General features: G+C 34.7%; 1 protein-coding gene across 2 annotated transcripts; it reads right to left on the reverse strand.

Moving 5' to 3' along the window:
• Positions 1–770: 770 nt before the first annotated feature.
• LOC134534083 (S-adenosylmethionine-dependent nucleotide dehydratase RSAD2-like) lies at positions 771–20,054 on the reverse strand. Of its 2 annotated transcripts, XM_063372112.1 has the most exons (6): positions 19,668–20,054; positions 18,207–18,368; positions 16,943–17,172; positions 11,164–11,313; positions 9,082–9,114; positions 771–7,079 (listed from the first exon to the last, which is right to left on the reverse strand). In XM_063372112.1, exons 1-6 carry the CDS (start codon positions 19,945–19,947, stop codon positions 6,915–6,917), a joined length of 1,020 nt encoding a protein of 339 aa, XP_063228182.1. In that variant the 5' UTR covers positions 19,948–20,054; the 3' UTR covers positions 771–6,914. The 2 variants fall into 2 exon arrangements, with proteins under 2 accessions (XP_063228182.1, XP_063228183.1); XM_063372113.1 differs by lacking the exon at positions 18,207–18,368.
• Between the last annotated feature and the right edge of the window lie 36 nt (positions 20,055–20,090).

Consider the following 20,090-nt stretch of genomic DNA (forward strand, 5'->3'; position numbering starts at 1 on the left):
TAAGCAGTTCGTCAGAGAGCAAAGAATACTGATATATATATATATATATATATATATATATATATATATATATATATATATATATATATATGGTGGTCGCCAGTAAGGATTAAAAAGAGAGGGGGGTGCCGTGGCTGCAGCCACATTCCAAAGTATCATGCCTGCTGACCTACAGGTTCAGAATTCTATAGACAAGAGAGACTAAAGTAGCATAAGTGACACTCATAGGTAGATTGTGTAGTTTTTCAATTAAGCAGAGGTTCATGAGGCAGTAACTACCATCAGTATAAAGTGGCTTACGTGACACAGTTAGGAGGCAAAGGTTTTTTTTTTTTTTTTTTTTCCAACCAAGCTGTTCCCATCGCTGTAAATTCACATCTTTCAGCCACAAGATAAGTTTGCTATTATATTGCCACCCTTACTTTTAGGTTTTGTAGTTTTGGTAAAAACAATGACATTTTATTCAGGTAAATACTGTAGCTTTAGATTAGGACCACATTCTTACTTCAGCTAATTCATTGAGTTTTACCAGTTTCTATGATTTTTTTAAAAATAAATAAAACACATCACAAGAAGAATTTTCCATAAAATATCTTCCTGCCCAATATACAGTTTGTACTGATTCTATTTCCATTATTATTAACACCACCAGTCTGAAAAAGAAAACAAACTTATTTGTTTGAAATTTGAAATGATATATTTTTTGGCAGTGATCAGCCGAAACACTATAATAATTTATTGGCCTTCAAATTAATACCCAGTTGTTTGTATCCTTAAGTTTAATAAATGATATTAAATATCAGATAAAGATTATTAAAGGGTCACAAATTTCTGATTAAAAAGTACTGATTTTAAAACATTAATATTCTACATTCTATGAAAAATTACTATTACTGCCTTGTAAAAAAAAAGTTGTAAATCTCCCTGTGTTTTCCAGGTTTTGAAGAAATCTTTCCAATTCCCTGAATTTTCCCTGTATGCAAGAACCCTGCAAGTGACAGAAACAAACAAATAAATATTTTTTTTTATTTAGTGATTTTCCAAAGTGGGGAGTGTGAAACTCCTGCCATTTTTTTGTGAGCAACTTAATTTTTTCTTCTTCTTTGCATTGTGGTACATTACATTATAATAATGGTACACTGTCACAGTTGTGAAACATTATAGTACTATTGTGGAAAATAGCTTAAGCAAAATGTTAAATATTTTGACAATGCTTTTACTGTATTTTAAATGTAGCTAACCGAACCTAACCAAATCTTTAACTTTTGTTATGATCACAGACAGCTGTGAAAACTTAGGATTTTCCACGGTGGCTAGTCTAGATGATCATAACTAAAGCAAAAGGTTAGAGTAAATTTGGCCTGTAACATTTACAAAAATATTTTACATTTTGTTAAAAATATAATTTTGTATATCCCTACAGAATATATAATAGGAAATTCCATAAGAAAAATATACTAATTTTAAACACGAATAACAACCATATATTATCCATACAGCATTTTCAAAATGGCAATTGCTATGGAAAAATGTAAACAAACCAACATTCAATAATCCACAGGTAAAATAACACTTTAAATAATTCATAACTCTATTCAGCAAATTACACAGTAATAAATCCAAATTATTTTGATTTATGTATCTTGCATCACTACAGTCAGTACCTTCTTTCGACTTTTACAGTTTTTGGGTATAAAATCTCCATTATTTTGATTAAATTAATTTAATAACATTTACTTAGGTACTCTTTAAAGTCTAGTTATATTTAGAAAATCTAACATTTTTAATAGACCTACTTGTTGGTCAATTTCTCTACTTTTTTTTAATTATTGCTAACAGCTAAGTGTAGTCAATGGATTTAAAACATCATGCAGAAAATTTTATCTACTGGCAATACATATACACAAAAAATAAAATAAAAAAGAAGTGATTTAGTTATTCAATATCACAATTGTAGTAGAGTTTCCAAACAAATTTCTGGTATAGTTTCAATATCATTCTTGATTGTTTTGTCCAGTTTCAATATCATTTTTGATTGTTTTGTCCATGCTGAAATTTACACATCAATATTACAGTTATGCTGTACAAACCTTTAAATAAAAACAGTTATATCAAGTTATATTTTTTCAAAACATTTTGCCACTACTCATTGCACATCTTAAGGTATCTAATAAAATACCAAAAAAAAATATCACCCTAGTTCTTAATAAATATCTCTGGAAAATCTCATGCATTAATCTTCAAGCATCACTTAGAAATTTTAAACCATTTAAAATAAGTACAGTACCGATGTTAAAAATAATTCTCAGAAATTTACAATTCACACCAAAATAGTTAAAATACTTAAGGTAGAGCCGGAATTACAATGCAATCGTCATTTGCCTCTGTTTGTCAGCCATGAGACCTGCAGCCAATCAGAAGGCCTGATAAATTTTGTCTGGCCATCAAAAGCTTGCCAAGCTTTAAGCAGTGTCCAAAATTTTCCTGTACATAATCAATATACTTGTCCCTGGAAGTGACATTGCAAGGCTGTCCTAACTAGAAGTGAAGTATGCTGGCCTGGGCATAGATCATGCTTGAAAGGAGGGGGGGGGGGAAAGGGCATTTATTGGAATTAACCTCTTTCATCAGGGAGGATGGTCCACAGTGGAATACAATAATGAACAATAACAAAAGTAAAAAAAAACATCATTTATAAAAATGTTTCCTACAATAGTTTGTGGGAATTAATTACAAATTTTTATGTAACTACAGCTCGTTGCTTCCTCCCCCTTCCCCCAACTGGATATTCCCCTGACTGCTTCCATACCGTGTTTTTAACGTGCATTTGAACACATTTTAAAGTTTGACATTTTAAACTAAAATTGACTGAAGAACAGAAGTAAACTGTTACATGCCATACGTCACATGATTACCAAACTATTCTACTTTTTCAACAGAAATTTTCTCCAAAATTTAAGTTTTCTTGTGAGTTGGCATTATTGAACTGGAAAAGTATGATGGACGTACAGAGAGGTGTAAACCACTGAGCTAGTTGACTGACAAATGGTAGCAGCAAGCCATTGTAATTCCGGTTTAACAAATATTTACATGACATTTATAAAACTATATTATTTTGTCTATAAAAACAATTTTTTTTGTATTATTACATTATTTAAAATCCTGAGTCACGAAATATCATTAGATGGCCTATGTTGAATGTGGAAAGTCCAGCTTATTGGAACTAAGTGAGATATATTATCAAGAGAAATTTTATCGGCATATAGAAACAATTCCACATTGCTAGCTAATGAAAGCATTGAAATATTACGAGTGTTTCTTTTTTCTTACCTGGGAATGTTGCAGAATCGCAGCTTCCAGGAAATGAGTTGAATAATAACTGAGTGAAAGGTTAGTTAGGTTAGGTCCATCACACAATGACATGCATAATTTTTATAAGAATGTAATTTATGTGTTATCAACATGGGCGCAAATCTGTAGGATTTCCAGGGGGGGCCCGTGAATTCTGTGGTTTAAGAATTTTACGCTAGAGGTCAACCGAAACAAGTCTTCTCTGGATGATAAGCTCGTATGTTATACACTTTATTTTTTACGTAAGTGATATTAACAATAAAGCAGTGCAAAATGTTTTAGTAATTATTAATTCATGACTATAAGCAGTGATCTCTCAAACATGTTTGAATAATTTGTTAACCTAAATACATAAAATATCCATGAAAAAAATATATTATAATTATATACGTGAATATAATGCAAATATATAACACCCCACCGATACATTACCATTTTCCAAAAGTGTTTATTCTAATTTAAATTTAAAAATAAATGATTAAATTAAAATAAAACAAATATTTAAGGGGGGCTCCCATACAACAAACGTGAAAACAGAAAAAAAATTCTCAAATGATGTATTTCTGTTGCCGCTATAACAAGAAATACTAAAACAGAATAAAATAAATATTTAAGTGGGGCTCCCATACAACAGACATGATTTTTTTTTTTTTTTTGCCGTTTTTATGGATAATGGTATGGAACCCTTCGTGCGCGAGTTAGACTCGCACTTTGTCTGTTTTTTTTTATGCCACATCACATAATTACTGCGTTTCAAATGCTGTTCGTGAAATTCTTTGTTCACAGTTTTTGATGCGCCCTAAAAACCCAAAGCGCCAAAGCTAATAAACGGATCAACATCAAATGAACGATCGAATCATATTAAAACCCTTAAAGAATATTTTATTTTGTAAAGGCATCAACCAGGTAAAAAAGAAAAAAAACTTAATGATACAAATGAAAAATCTCGGAGATAGAACTATGAAAATTATCCTTCAGCTAATTAAACTACATACATTTCTCGGCTTATATTTAGTATAATCAGTGTTTTGGAAGTGAATTATTTAGTTAAAATATGCCGCTTGATTAGTTATTAAAGAGACGCGTTTGCTTCCTTATTAACTTAAAATACGTATGTGTAACGTTTAAATACTTCTTTCTCACTCTTTCTTCTGTTTACTCGTGCAGTGTTGCAGTTATCAAATAACAAATGTTATAAAGTGATTATCGGCCATGAATTGTGAAAATTATCGTTTGATAATTAAAGAGGAAAGATTTTAAATTCCATATTGACGAGGAAAAAAATTATTCCCTGTATAATTCACATGTAACGTACAGAGCAGCTAGCCTTACAGAATGGAGATGAGCTAAAAAAATTCCAGAAAATGGTATATAAGTTTCAGTTCGTAAATAAACTAAATTCTGCTATAATTACTGTTAAAGTATTAAGTTGTTTATTTACTGGAAAAAATAATGTTACATAATCACTTAAATAAAATATTTTACCTAAATAATAGTCACTACTTATAAAACAATCAAGCTTACCAGGTGAGAATCAGATTCTGTTTTCCGTTTCTTCCGCGTCACGAAATTATCCATGTTGATGTTTGCCAAGAAAGCAGAAGACTGGCGCACACGAGAGCAAAACCACTTTAAAAACAGACTACCTGAAACCTATAATACTGTCGATTCAGAGCACAAGGTAGTGTGGGTAAAAATGGGGAGGAAATGCTAACGGAACCTTACCCTAGCTTCGTCCTTTTGAATGAACGGTTTCTAGGAATTAAGGGTTTCAAAGTTCTCACTGGAAAACTCCATACCATGGCTTTCGCAGAAGGGGTAAGGGAAAATAACTACGGAACTCGAAGGTATGAATGTAAAGCATGTCAAAGTGTCTGTCGTTGTAAATAATAATCTGATATATATGTTGAGTACACCATTAACTTTAAAATCACGAAGTGGGCCCCCCCAAGGGGGGGGCCCGGGCCCCCCTGGCCCCCCCGGGATCTACGCCCATGGTTATCAATGTAGCGTACTTAACCTATTCAACCTTTCACTCTGATTTCCAGAATCCATGACTCTAAAACCTTCTCAGGTAAAAGACTTACAATATTTAATGCCCCTTCAGCAAAATACCTGGTATTAATCCTCAATACCGAAACATTTAATTTGTTAGTTTATTCCACTTGGTTTTAATAAGCCATGACTTTCACCATTTACCTGACATACAATATTGCCAATAAAGCAGTATGTAGATATGTAAATATTCAATTATTAAAGTACTGTATTAGATGAGTCGTAGCTGGTTGTATGAATGTTGACAAAATGGCATTCAGTACAAAATATAGTGCTTAAAATCAGTCTTAGTAATCTGCCACCTTCACAAACACAAACACACTTTCTCTCTCTCTTACACACACTCACACACACACTATGTACAGAATATAATTATTTTGGTATCAACAGTGTATAATTTTAGTTTTAGCATTTTAAATATTTGCAAGAATTTAGTTCTACACATGCTCATCTCAAATTATTAATTTTGGAATATACTACATGTGTTTAACTTGTCTATTGCCCCACCACTACGCTTTTGTTAGACTCACTCGAGTAGTTTTGATTATTTTGTATTAATCAGAAATGTTAAACCACTGTTTTTACCCACGGCCACTTGTGGCAGCATCAGAGCTACGCTCTTAAACCATTGCACTGCTCTTATTTGTTACACAACTTCATGAGAGGCTAGCTTATGGATGTTATCTACCGGGTATCTACCTATTTCATTAAAATTTGAACTTATTAAAGAATAGGCCTGACATCGCAACTTGGGCTAACATTTGGTTCCTGTTTATATATATTTTTAGAAATTAAAACGATGATTAGTATTATATCTTAAAGCAGGGCTACCTACTAAGTTGGATTGGACAAAACTATAACCACACAAAAGTTGACAAATATTGTTGTTTCAAAAAAATAACATTATTGCTTATTTTGACTGCTTAAAGAATTTAGTGGACTTATATGAAATTGTCTTTTATGTTAAGTAATATTCTGCAAAGGTATCAGTGCCTTTTAAATATATTGGGGAATTCTTAAATTTAGTGATCTCGCCATATTTACCTGTGGGAGACAAAACATACTGCAAGGTAGCACGTGTAGCATACATTGTTAGACACTTATGAAACCTTTATATTTTCTCAGAAGTATTACAAAATATTGTATAATTATTTATATCATCCTTATATATTCTCTTAGGATAATTACTCCTGGACTAAAAATTTTCTAGTTTTATGTAATTAATGTATTTAAAAAAATTTTTACCTAATTAATGTATTTAAATTTTTCTTTTTTAAATTTCTTTCTACATGCCACACATTGTAATTATTGGATATCCTACAGAATAATATGATATCTGGTGCGAGCATTGCTTATTTTCTCCTGGTGCCTCAGTCTAGATAATTATTAATATACGTGTATTACAAAGTGTGTCACACCACAGCACAATATTACACTCTTGAATTTATGTGGTAAAGCATTAGCGGCGAAGGCACGCCGGTCTTGTTTGCGTAACGGTGAAGCGCTGTTCACCACTGCAGGTCCATGTCGGCCTTGGACCACCTGTAGACGCCGCCGCGCCGGCGGAACATGGCCTCGTCGAACCCCGAGTGGTCGAGCGCGGCGGCCACGCCCACGTCCAGGATGGACGGCGAGGGCTTCTTCGCCCCCTCGCGGCAGTCCAGGAACCTCATCTGTCGACAGTCACACTTGAGTATGTGTATTTATATAGAACCATACCACCATGTTTATAGTTGTCTTAAATAGATCACGCTACACCTCTATGAAGTATTAAAAAACCTTTAGTGTTCCCAAATGGCTAGCGTAAGAAAAGATTCAATCTCTCCATTTTAACAAGCTAGTTTATTTAGAATCATGTAATAATAATAAATATACACTAAAAAATTATCATTACTATGGTATAACTTCATAAATAAACCAATTCAAACTTGTCTAACACAAATGTGATAAACGAAATTAGATCAGTTAAAAAGAAGCTTTATTGTGAGACAGAATTATGACTATTTCCCTCGCGGGGACAGGATCAGGAATGGGATGGTGCAAGCCAGGGCTGGCGCGTCCATATAGGCGAACTAGGCAACCGCCTAGGACGCCAAGTAGCTGGGGGCAGCGCAGCACGACACATAACAGCTCATATAATATGTTTTTAACGATTATTGAAACTAGATGAAAATGGATTTTTGTAACAGTTTGGAATGTTTATATTGGTATAAGTAATTATTTAAAGTCCACGGTGACCTTGTTTATGATTTGTAATAAGTAAAAAAAGTAAAAAAAAAAAAACAAGCCTCCTTTCATTTGATTGTTGACAAAATATTAGGCTTACGTGATGTATTTTGTGACAAGGAAATTTTGTGTGGGGGGGGGGGGGGGGGGGGGAGGAAGCTATTAAGTTTTTTCGCCTAGGGCGCCAATTTACCTTGCACCGGCCCTGGTGCAAGCAAGAGCAGAGATCTTGGAAAAAGCAAGAACGAGATGACATGGCCATGGGAAAGGCCGCTTAGGGAAATGGAGTTGAAATACACAGGAAGAAGACCCCCAAGGAAGACCAAGCAGAAGTTCGGTATAGCATATAGTTAAAGCAGTGCATGAGAGAGGAGAAGAATGGAACCGAAGTGAAGGATGAGAAATGGTGGGAGGGTCAGAGGAAGATGGAAGCATTTTACTTTGCCGACCCGGCCGCAGCCTGGAAGCCATTGATGATGATAAATGATCCGTGGCACAAATTAACGCACGTGTCCGTTGAAGCATTGACGACCAATGGTTCCATAAAATGTGCAGAGGTTGTGAATAGTGAACATAATAATCAGGCTTAAATCTATAAAACAGGGGAGCAACCTTGTCCAGTGGTCAGATTACTCATCTCCCTACGAGATGATCCGGGTTCAGTTTCCAGTAAGGTCAAACCTTTTATTTATTTATTTATTTTTTTTTTTTTGCAAATGGGAAACGAGGTAAACACAGCAGTGAGTCTGTGGGTTTCCTTGAGTTTTCCCCCACCCATTCACACCACAATCCTCAATTTTGATCTCATAACCTTAATTGACTCTTAACAACCCCCAACGTTGACAATATGTTAATACCCTAGTTTATTTGTTCATCGATAACAGAAGCTAAGATTCTACCTGGCCTACAAGCAGCTAAAATGTTGTGTAAGCTACTGTTTTTGAAACAGTATTATTTCAGATTACCCAAGCACATTTATTTAAAGGATGCATCATAAATTTCAGTGTTAAATATCTGAGGTGAATTACGAATATATGTTGCAACTGTTCATATGTATTTTAAACTTTTTAATTTTTACCTGAACAGCAGGCTTTTAAGAACGACTGAATTGATACGCTCAATTATTACATTGTCTAACAAGATACATGCTAAATTGCTGAAGGTTGCTGATCTAAGCCTTTCAGCCTGATTTCTGTAGGCTGGACTGGTAATTTCAGGTGTTTCCTCCAGAACACAAAAACATTATTGTGAACTTCAACCAAACAAATTGTTCTCTTATACACAGTGGTACATCTTTGTAGTACTGCTAACTATTGGCTTGTAACATTACATAACATCACACTTACTTAAAGACTGTAAGTCACTTTTCCTATGCCAAATTATATGAGGCTTTCATCACATTTGCGATGATTGTTTTAATACATCAAAATAAATTATTTTTAAACTCACATATTCATCCAGAATGAGGTAGCTGTTCTGCATCTAGAACAAGAAGTCATACGTTGCACGGTGACTGAAAACTATTTTTAAGTATTTTAACTCTGCTACCCTTTTAAAACACTCCTGTTCAAAATAAGTTCATTCTTATAGCATTTTAGTATCATAATAACATTCCCAAATAATGTGTAGGATATAAACAATTATTGAATTAGGACAATTTAGGAAAGTTGCAAAAAAAATGTTATGCAGCACATTCTAGTGGCAAGGCCTGATTCTACAGCGTTAGCTATTTGACTAATTTGAAAGTACGTTTTTTTCCAAGTTTTATGCAGATGTGATAATTTTTTATGGCTGGAAAACTTTGTGTTAACTGTTCAAAGTTGTTTTTGAAGTTACACTTCTGTAGGTGCGTTGGTGCTGAAGTCATCTATGTGGCATGAACATCCGGGGACATATCAAGCATACGGGCTTGTCAAATAAATCTTGGTGATAGCAAAACTATTCTGGAATACAGTTTATAAATTTAAATAGTCACAAAAATAAAAAGTCACAAATTTTGAAATACGTTATAATTATGGGATTACATCATTGATACAAGTTTTCAAACGACGAGAGAAAATCTGTGCCAACACTGCCTATTGTAATACACGGAATTTGAATTTCCCAGTCGTTCTTCAGGCTGAGCCGCGCATCACTGCAGTCGGGTGTCGCCAGCATTTGCCATGTTTAAAGACGTGGGTTTCCAATATTGTCCTACTACAATATTTGCTATAAATTTTTATTTTTTACATATTTCCTCTTTTAGTAACCAATAACAGGCCTTAAAAAATGTTAAATTTTTCTTAGTATGCCATACGAAGATTAGCAGCCTATCAAAGAAAACAAAAGACTAACAATATATTTTGGTTCATGAAAGTTTTGCAGTGCAAGTAAGAAAGAATGTAAGTATGTATGTACTAACAATTGAGAACTACATTAAAATAAAAACATTTCTACGTAATGAATATCCTACTATGCAATATTATAAAGAGATTATAAATTAATTTTAATGGTGTAGAAAATTTCAAGAATTATTACCAAAAATTACTTAAAAATATTTTTTTTTGTAAACCTAATTTCATTAAAATTGATTTAATGTTTACATATTACTTGAGGAACATTTTTTTTTTAACTCTGGGGGGAAAACACTATGGCCAACCTGTTTTAACATAAACTTAACAATTTCTAAAGATTAAGTTTTACAGCGATGTTTATTTTTTCATTTTCTCATCATTACTTTAATTTCAGGTCAATTGATAAAATCCTTCAAAACACCTCCATTGCCTTTGTTCTGATTTACAGTGTCATCTTAGCCGGGTACAAGTGTGACTTGTTTACAACGTTTACGATGCATACTAACAATTACCAACTATGTATGCACTATGTTTGACAGCATTTATTGTCTTAAAATAACTGCATAAAATGCTCTGCCACATCAATAGATCACAAAAATCAAAGAAACAAATAGTCAAAAATAATTTTTGTGTTTATGGTTTATTGAAGTGAAATACAACACGTTAACCCGCAAACCAAATAACCCGCACCCGGATAATTGGGAGTCTACTGTATTACACTTAGTGTATATCTGTTGATAATATTTGTGAGAAGACACTAAATTCAAGGCAAATATCATGTAAAATTTTAGTTTTAGCCCTAAATTAAAGTAATAACGATAAAATGAAAAATTCAGTAAGGCGTGTGAGACAGAAACTTAAAGGATTGGTATTTATTAATTTTCTTGTCTATGAAAATTTAGATGCAATATAGAACTTACAACATGAAAACATTAATTTACCAACAAATTACATAAAAATGTAAGTGACCTCATTTCGTATGCAGTATGCATAACAGCCTAGAAGGATAGCACTTTCCAGGGTTGGTATTGTATGTATTTTTGAGATTGTATGTATTTTGAGATCAACTCAGTGATCACGAAAAAATGCCACTTGAACACGAGTAAAATAATATTTTAATTGGAATGAATTTAAATAGAATCAGCAAGTTGTTGAATGTTAAAATGGTGCACCGATGCGGAAAGGTCTGTGCTCTAACCTTGACATTATCCTCGGCAACAAGTGTCGGCACACCTCTGTGGCGATCCAGGAAATCGGCAAACTGTTTGTCGGTGACGTAAAACCTCTCCGCATTGCGCAGGGCGTCTGGGCCAGCATTTTCTCCTTCCAGCAGCAGGCACTGAAACACCTGCATTGACACAGGAGCACTTAAAACGAAAGTGATTATCTCAACACAAGGACAGAACTAGGCTTTTCTTCGCATGGCTGGACCCTAGTACTTACCTGTACCTGGAAGATTTTGTTTTGAATCCATGTTCATTATATTTTCTAAATTAAATTTTAATCAAAACCTGTACAATTACCAGTGTTTAAGTGTATGTGTTTATTCCGCAGTATTTATAGCAATAAAGGGTAAATGGAAAAACAAAAATAATATATTGAGGGCGTACGGTGTTATGGAGAAATTATCGGTACTAAATAGTGGGCGCCACCACGTGAGTGGGCACGTGGACCCGGCGAGAGACTCTAACCCAGGGCGTTACGTGGCCGGTGTGCGGCGAGATATTTGGCCCTCTAGATATTAAATGTGCCGCTCTCGACCCTACCTAAGCCCGCTCTCAGCGTCGGGCACGCTTCTACCACGCAGTGGGCTCTCAGGGCGTCCCACACGCCGCCGACCAGGTTGGGGTCCCACGTGGTCCCCCGAACACAAAGACACGTAACAAAGTTAAATGGTTTATTGTACTCATGATTTATTTCCGTACACGTTCCTTCACTGGTATAACTGAGAAAACGCCCGAGGCACGAATCGGCTTAGGTGAAGAGGCGAACCACGCACGTGGCCGCCCCAAGTCGTTACGTATTACGATGGTGATACTAAAAACTCAGAGGAGTTAATATTAATTATTTAAACAGTCTCTCCGACCGAGAGAGGCCCCGAGGATGAAAGAAAGAGATTCGAATAAATTAAACTATGGAATTATTACTCAGTGACTCAACGGTGATGTCCTCGGGGTGTCGACAGAGACGTCCGCTCTCGGCCGGCTGTAGAAGGAGACTGGGATGAGATCATGGTTTGCAGGTGGCAACATGGCGCCCTTCGCGCCAAACACAATTACCGTTACAACACTCTGCGATTCCGTGCCCCGGCGAAAGTTAAGTAAATAATAGATTACATTAATAATTATATAAAAATTACTGGCAATTTAAAATACATTAATGTTTACGTAGTTATTAAGAATTATTCTAAAACATTTCTACCCTCGTCCAAGTCCGTGCCTATTCGGGTCCGCCCGGGCAACGTCTATAGTTTTATAATTAATTGTAATATTTAAACTGGAGAAACACATGATTACACTGCAACAAGACACTGGGGCAAAAGAATAAAAGAAAAAGGGTTACAATATTAATTAGCATACTTAGGGGTGCGGCGCACTGCGTCTAAGCGCCCTCTTGCTGTAGTTCGTGGCGCGCACACGGCTACGTACGTTACGACACAAATGCCGGGTAGGGAAGGTGTTGGGAAAGGGAACGGAGGATGATCAGGCTCGTGGGGCGAAGCCCCGGCTGACGTCAATATGTACACCAGCCCCTCGAAGTAATGCTTTAATTCGTTCCAGGAAAATAGAGCGCTAATCAAAACAGCGCTAATCAAATACGTTTTTGCCATAAGAGTGCATGTTATTCATAATAATTGGTTCTCCAGCCACTGAAATCCGTTTGTTTACTATTCCTTATATGACATTTATTTCGTTTAAATGTACGTATTTACATACTGTTAACACATCTAAATACAATTTAAGAAAAATATAAATGTATAAATTGCATTTAAAGTTCAAATAACCTAAAAAAAAAAAATACTATATTTAAATCACACGTGGCATAATTGAACTGTACATAGCCTACTAACCTCATATTTCCTTACGAAGCACGTGTATACATCACATTTTTTAGTTAAAAATAATAGTATTTTTAACATATATAAGCTCTGTTTGAATGTTTAAGAATAGATAAGAAGAAATTTTACGTTTTCTATTAACAAAATGCTATCTTAAAACAATAGCGTAAATAAGGGTATAAAACGAGCGCAGCCTCTCATGCAAGATGTGAACTAGCCTCGAAAGCTTCCGGCATTTCCCACTAGAGCTGCTACTGAGTTGCAAGACGGCGTAGTATGTATAAACATTAGCTAAACACACACGTAGGCGTCGGAAAATGTATTTACGAAATATTATTTACTGTGCAATTATAATTAGGCTTTAAAAATATGCGATGGAAGCGAATAACTATTACATAAAAAGGTAATATCTTTTTTGATTAAGTGCCGTCTTATTTTTAATTTGTTGCATTTTGTTTGTTACATTGTGCACGTATGAAAATAAAATAAATTATGTGGACGAGAGAGAGCGCTACTTCGAATATATGACCGCGCTACTTCAAATCATGCCCTAATTAATTGGCGTCGTTACTTCAAAACAGCGCTAATCAAAGAGCGTTACTTCGAGGGGCTGGTGTATATATAAAAATACAGTTTTAATGGTGTTACATTGACAAATTAACCATTTTGAAAATACTGGACTAAGCACAATCTCTACGCACGCATACTACAAATACTCACTAGAAACTGAGTTGTAAAGATACCCATTGAAAACTTTATAACTGATAATGAGTAAAATCTTTTTTTTCACACTTTTTGAAGACTACAAAAAAATTTGTTGGCCCACCCTGCGCCCCTTCCAGCCCAGCGTCCGGGACATGCTCTTTGATCCGTTCCTGTTTCGACAAGACAAGTTTCAGCACACGTCAGTGAGACACAACTTCAAGCCTTAGGCTGGGTTTATAAACTTCACAAGCAACACAAGGAGGCAATGACAACAAATGCAAAAAAAAAATCATAACACATGCAAGTCGCAAGAGATCACCAACACTACAACTTTAACCTGCATCTTCAATAACTTTTCACTACAAATTTAGAAGGTGGAAACTCAAGCTGAAATGCAAGAAGTTGAAACTGGGCCAATGCTTGCGTTTGGCTATTGCGAATCCTTTTTTTTTTTTTTTTTTTTTTTTTAACAAACATGAAAATCTAATTTTTTAGAATCAAAATTAACCATACAGTAAAACATTTTTTTATTTCACAAGTCAGAAAAACATTGATGTAAAATATAGTAAAAATATACACAGACACACACAGAGAGAGAGCCATAATAGAGAAGCGTAAAATGCATGAAAATTAAAAACAAAATCTGGCATTGCATTTTCTTAAACCTGAAAAATTTTAAGTTTTAAAATAGTGTTGACTAAACTAATCGAATACTTAAAAAAAAAAAAAAGCATTTTTAATTATTTTTAATCATTTTCACAGATTAATTGTTATATAAAAATCATGTATGTACTATTTTTAGAAAAGAAATCCAATTTTTGCAATTAATCTTCTTGGTTTCATACATGTTACATTCTTTTCATTTTAAAATCAAATTATACCATGAATATTAACTATTTTCGAATACTTGCACACCACTAGCTTGCGTTACATATATAAAATGCAGATATTTGAAATTGTCACTATGAAAATTTTTGCCTCCTGCCTTTCTTGTGTATTTTATAATCCCAGTCTCAGTAGTAGAGACAAAAAAATTTTGAAGGTTCATTTAACAAGACAAAATCCGAGCACATGTATGTTCCTGTGACGTCTTCAATAGGAATACAGTTATTTTGACATGCCCTAGAGTAGCCCAAGCCGATAACTAACTGATAGCAAATGAAGAGTCGAATGGCATTTAAATCATTCAAGGTTGAGCTATCTTCACTCGAGGATTACGCGCACAGCATTGTCGAGTCGAGCCTGAAGATCATTGACACCACAAATTTTCCTGGTCTCCAACAATGAGCAATGCTGGCAGCTGGTGGACTCAGATTAGAGCCTAATTAGCCAGTGAAAGAGTGCAGTTGGCGATTTACAAACAAACTAAGCACACTGGACTTTGCAATTGCTGGATGCGAGAGTTCCGAATTTCACATTTTTGGTGAAGTTAATTTTTTTAGAAAATGATAGAATTCTGTGTATCGACTGTTGGTATTCACAACTATCCTGTGCATGTTGGCTGCCCGAGGTAACCACATGATGGTAATTGTGTGTCAGCCATCTACCTTACCAGCTATCTGGTAGTGAAGTCACGTTCTACTAATGTGTAGCCCAACACACTCACTAGCAGCCAGTCTCCCTGCCAGCACTGCTCGTTACATGATACGTGGGTCATTGTTATTCATTAATTCTATTTTTGAACTGTAACTGTGGATTTTGAGAATGTCTTTCATTGACAGTGGTCATTGATGGTCTGAGTATACAATAAAAGTATAATCGTACATATTAGCAAAAAAATTGTGTTGTTTTCAAGAGCGTGTTTATGAAGTGTTTCTTTAAATTTACATGTGCGTACTTATGCATTCAGCATAGTAAATATTGTACATGGCTGGTGGTGGCAAAGCCCATGCTACATGCAAAATCTATACCAGCCCACAGAATATAACTTATGTGTTATGTAGTGTTAATTGCAATATTACATAATGAACACATACGAACCCAGGAAATCAAAATCACATTAAAATGTATTATGAGTTTAGTAAATAATGAAGTAAATGTTAAAAATAATAACTATCATCATCATCATCATCATCATCATCATCATCATCATCATCATATTTCATTAGAAAAAAAATTACTTTTAAAATATCAAAGAGGACACAACATATTATAGTTTCTTGCATTAATAAAATTATTCAGTTTAAGTAGCAATACGTTTATATTATTTTATGCAAATAACTAAAGTTTCACTACATGTAAAATATAGTATTTAAGTGAGCTACCCTTGAATGTTTATAAATACTTCAAGATTTAAGTGTGAATTTCTGGATTATATGTATCAACACTCAAATACACTTCCACCACACTAAAGTGCTGCAAAATACTCAGGGTTTGATAGGAGCTGTGAAATCTTCGTTGACAGGAACTCCAGGTGAGCAGCATAGCATACAGGAACGTCAGCTAATAGCGATGTAGAATGAGCTAAAACTACAACTGTAGACATCAGGAACTCAGCTTCAGCAGCTAACAGCTACTCCAGGTTGCTGGAATTTTGGGGCCATCTCAGCAAAGACACTAATCTCGGATCAGGGTGTAGGATGTCATCGGCGATTCGGCCGAACCTTCCAGACTGGAGTCTTGTAAACGCGGAAGTTCACTACGGCTCCGGTGTTACACCCTACGTCTGTCACTATAAATGGTAGACGTCCTGAAATTTAACTTATATAGAAGACAACTAATTGATCTGCGGTCGTCGCAAGATCTTCTTGACTCCTGTGTGGGATCCCGTGGGAATAGGAACCACCCCACACACAGTATACGTCTGGCCTGATGTCCTGCTGAAAAGCGACTCTTTTCTCCACTTCCATAAACTGCATTATTACTAGAAACTTTCAATTCTAACTGAGTAAGACTAGGATAACTTTAGTATGAAACATTACAATAATTAAAATTAATATTTAAAAACAAATATCTGCAAAATAATGAAAATAAACAACATGTAAACATTCTGAATGGTTACTATTTAAAAAATAATTTTTGGTTTTTCCAAAATAGGCTGTATTATTTCACAGTTGATTTTAATGAAAAATTTAATCACCTTAAGCTATATTTGCTTGGATAGAACATGAAGTGAATAAGGCTGTGAAAGTTTCTCATGCAGCAATCATGTAATATTTCCCCAATTTTGATAAAATAAAGAGACTACATATAAACATAATTTTTTTAGGGTTACCTTCCATCTGATTGGATTCAAGTGCATTATGTGGTCAATCATGTCCTCGTCAATGTTGTACGTGTTGATAACAGTGTTGACCTTGAAAGCAACTCGATAGCGGCTGCACCATTGCCGGATCTTCATCAATGACTCAATGTGATTGCGGGTCCCTTGGCCTCGACCAATTGCTTTGTTTGTATCTTCATTGAATGAATCACAGGATATAGCCAAGATGTCTAGATACTTTCCTGCAAGCACACAATGTATTCATATTCAAAAGGTATGAACTACAATTTTTAAATTATGAGATCATTCATTTAATTATTTCTAACATGTGCTATTCTTATGAATTTTATTGATTTGGACAGAATGTCTTGTCGCCAGCGAGGCTGTTACAGAAGGAGTATTCCAGAAGGGGAAGAATCCAGCATTTGCCTGGAGTGATTTCAGGAATGTTAGTTCACAGTGACTGCCCTAGACTATGCGGGACCCTAGCCCATTTACTTTTCCAAGCCCCAATATTTTGGTAATATTTTGGAGTGGGTGCCTTACTGGAGAGTAATGGAATAGCCCCTGGAAAATTTGAAAAATAATGTCTGTAAAACCACAATTTTAAGCCAACCTGGAACTTAAATTTTCGGCAGTGATTTTGCGAATTGATATTCTTTCCTAATAAATTAAACTTGGATTATAAATGCTAATCATTAAATCGCCTCAATATAATGAGGCAATAAAATCTTTGAATGTGTTTTAACACAAAATCGAAAGGCACTTTCAAACAAATCTAATGACAAATTCAATTCCTCCTGTTGGCTCCAGGGCTGGGTAAGGCAAGCCAGACGAATTATCAAGACTCCGCACCTTTCCTTTTATTCCGATATACCTGTCATATCAAAATTTCTTAAGATAAATGAGCAAAACTATTGTCAAAATTTCAGTTTCAGGGGGCTTAAAAACATTTATTCAAAAATTTTAATACCTTGGGGGAACCTCTCTTTTCTTTGGGGTCTATTCCATACTGCCCGGGCTTCACCAGTAAGGCCTTTCTCCAAAACATTAGGGCCCAGTAAAGTCTATGACCACCACTTATTATATAGAATTGTATTTAGTGTACCAACATTGAAACTGTATCATAACAAGTTTCAGTGTACAGACACAGCTACAGTTAGTTCATGAGAACAACAACATCCAAACAGTCAAGCCACAATGTGCTATCCTGTGCCCAGCCTTGTCACAATAAAACATTTTTTACTATTCTCCTTGTGCAAATTGAGAGACTGACCATAGTTCTTGAACCAAGCCTCGCGGATGAGACTGCCATTGCTGACGATAGACACGCTTGGAAGTCTCAGTTCCTCCTTGCAGTACTGGACGAGACTACCCAGGTACCTGCCCCTGTCTGGGAGGAAAGGTTCGCCTCCTGAGAAGTTGATTTTTTCCATTCCTGATTTAAAAAAAAAACAGTTTTGCCCCTGTTACATTGCTATAATGACAATAGTGATTTGAGGTATGTATCTGGTTAGTGAATTATAAACTGAATACATAAAATGAAAATTTAGTCTTTACTAACAATTTTAATAGTTTTCTTCATGGTGGCACATTTAAGCAGTTTGTTTTTGGGGGAGTTTACAATAAGTAGATTGTGAGAGGAAAAAACAAACAAACTAGAACAATTTTATGTACCAATTCAGTGACAGTAAGCAATACAGAAAAGATACAAAATACATTAAAAAAATCAAAACAGTGCAAAAATTATACAATTTTTAACATTAATAACTAGTAGCACCAAAACACAAAATACTACCTTATTCTGATATATGAGGGCAGTGGCATGCCCAGGATTTTGCTCTGGAGGGGGGGGGGGGGGAGTCAGGCAGAAGGCAAGGGTCTTTCCGGGGGGCCTAGGGGGTATGGAATACCCCCCAGCTAGGCGGGTCCGGGGGTCCTCCCCCGGGAAAATTTTGAAAAATACGTGTTCAATATTGCTGATTAAGGCTATCTAAAAATACTGTTTAATGAAACATCTATGCTTGTGTCATTGAATTTATTTTAATATCATACTAAATATTTTTTTTCATTTTATGAATTTAATATTAAAATATTTTAGCCCTGGGGGGGGGGGGGGAGGGGTCCGGTCCCGCTCGTCCCTCCCCCCCACCCCCCTAGGCACGCCCCTGTATGAGGGTGCAGTCCACTGGTTGATTTCACATGGACTGATCTTAATGTGATTCTTTTTTACCAGTTCAAAACAAAATAAAAATAGTGTCAGAAAAATATGTCATTAATATTAGAAACAAAAGTCTACAAAAAGTAATATTTTGTTGATTTATTTTTTAAATCATTAAGGATATTACAGAAGAAAAAGCATTCTTTTATAGCACAGTTACATAAAATAACAACATTAGGCATAAATCTGGAGGAAGAGGGACCTAGAATTTTAAAAGTAATTTACTGTCTGTTACTCTATAATAATAAATAAACTTAACGTTTGATTAAAACCTATGTTTTAGAAGTTTTATTTTAAACTTAGTCATTTGAGGAATTTTTTAAAATTTATTTTATTAAATAAATTTCGATGTTAAAGTAAACTGCATATTTCTCCCATACACCATCAAAGAATTCTAATATCCAACAATTAGAAAACTACAGGATTTCCATCCTTTTATTAGAAAATTTGTACATTAATATTTAAATGTTTGTTAACATATTGTACTTATTTAAAACAGTATTATTTTTAACATACCTTCTTCTTTAAGAAGACGAAGGCCTTCCTTTGCTTCTTCTAACGGCATAACAAACGATGTCTTTGCAGTGTGAAAGCAAAATCCACATTCATAATTACACTGCCTCGTAAAATGATAATTGACACTAAGTACTTTGGAAAAATATCCACCTTCTTGATGAAAACTTGGGCTCACAACTTTTTTCAAAACTGCAACTAATTTAATCCATGTACTATATTGTAAAAGTTGATCCAAAAAAGAATAAATAACTGACATCCACCTTATTATGAAGATCATCATAGTGATAATTAAAATTTAGCCACTTACAATCTTATTCACCTAAAAACTACCTTAAATCTCACAAGCTTAATATTTCAGTACACTACAATACAACAGCAAACGGCAATGAAAGAAAAACGGGGATTTTTAGGATTATTACCAAA

Source organism: Bacillus rossius, chromosome 7 (genome assembly GCF_032445375.1).
Source record: "Bacillus rossius redtenbacheri isolate Brsri chromosome 7, Brsri_v3, whole genome shotgun sequence".
NCBI classification, from domain to species: Eukaryota; Metazoa; Arthropoda; class Insecta; order Phasmatodea; family Bacillidae; genus Bacillus; species Bacillus rossius.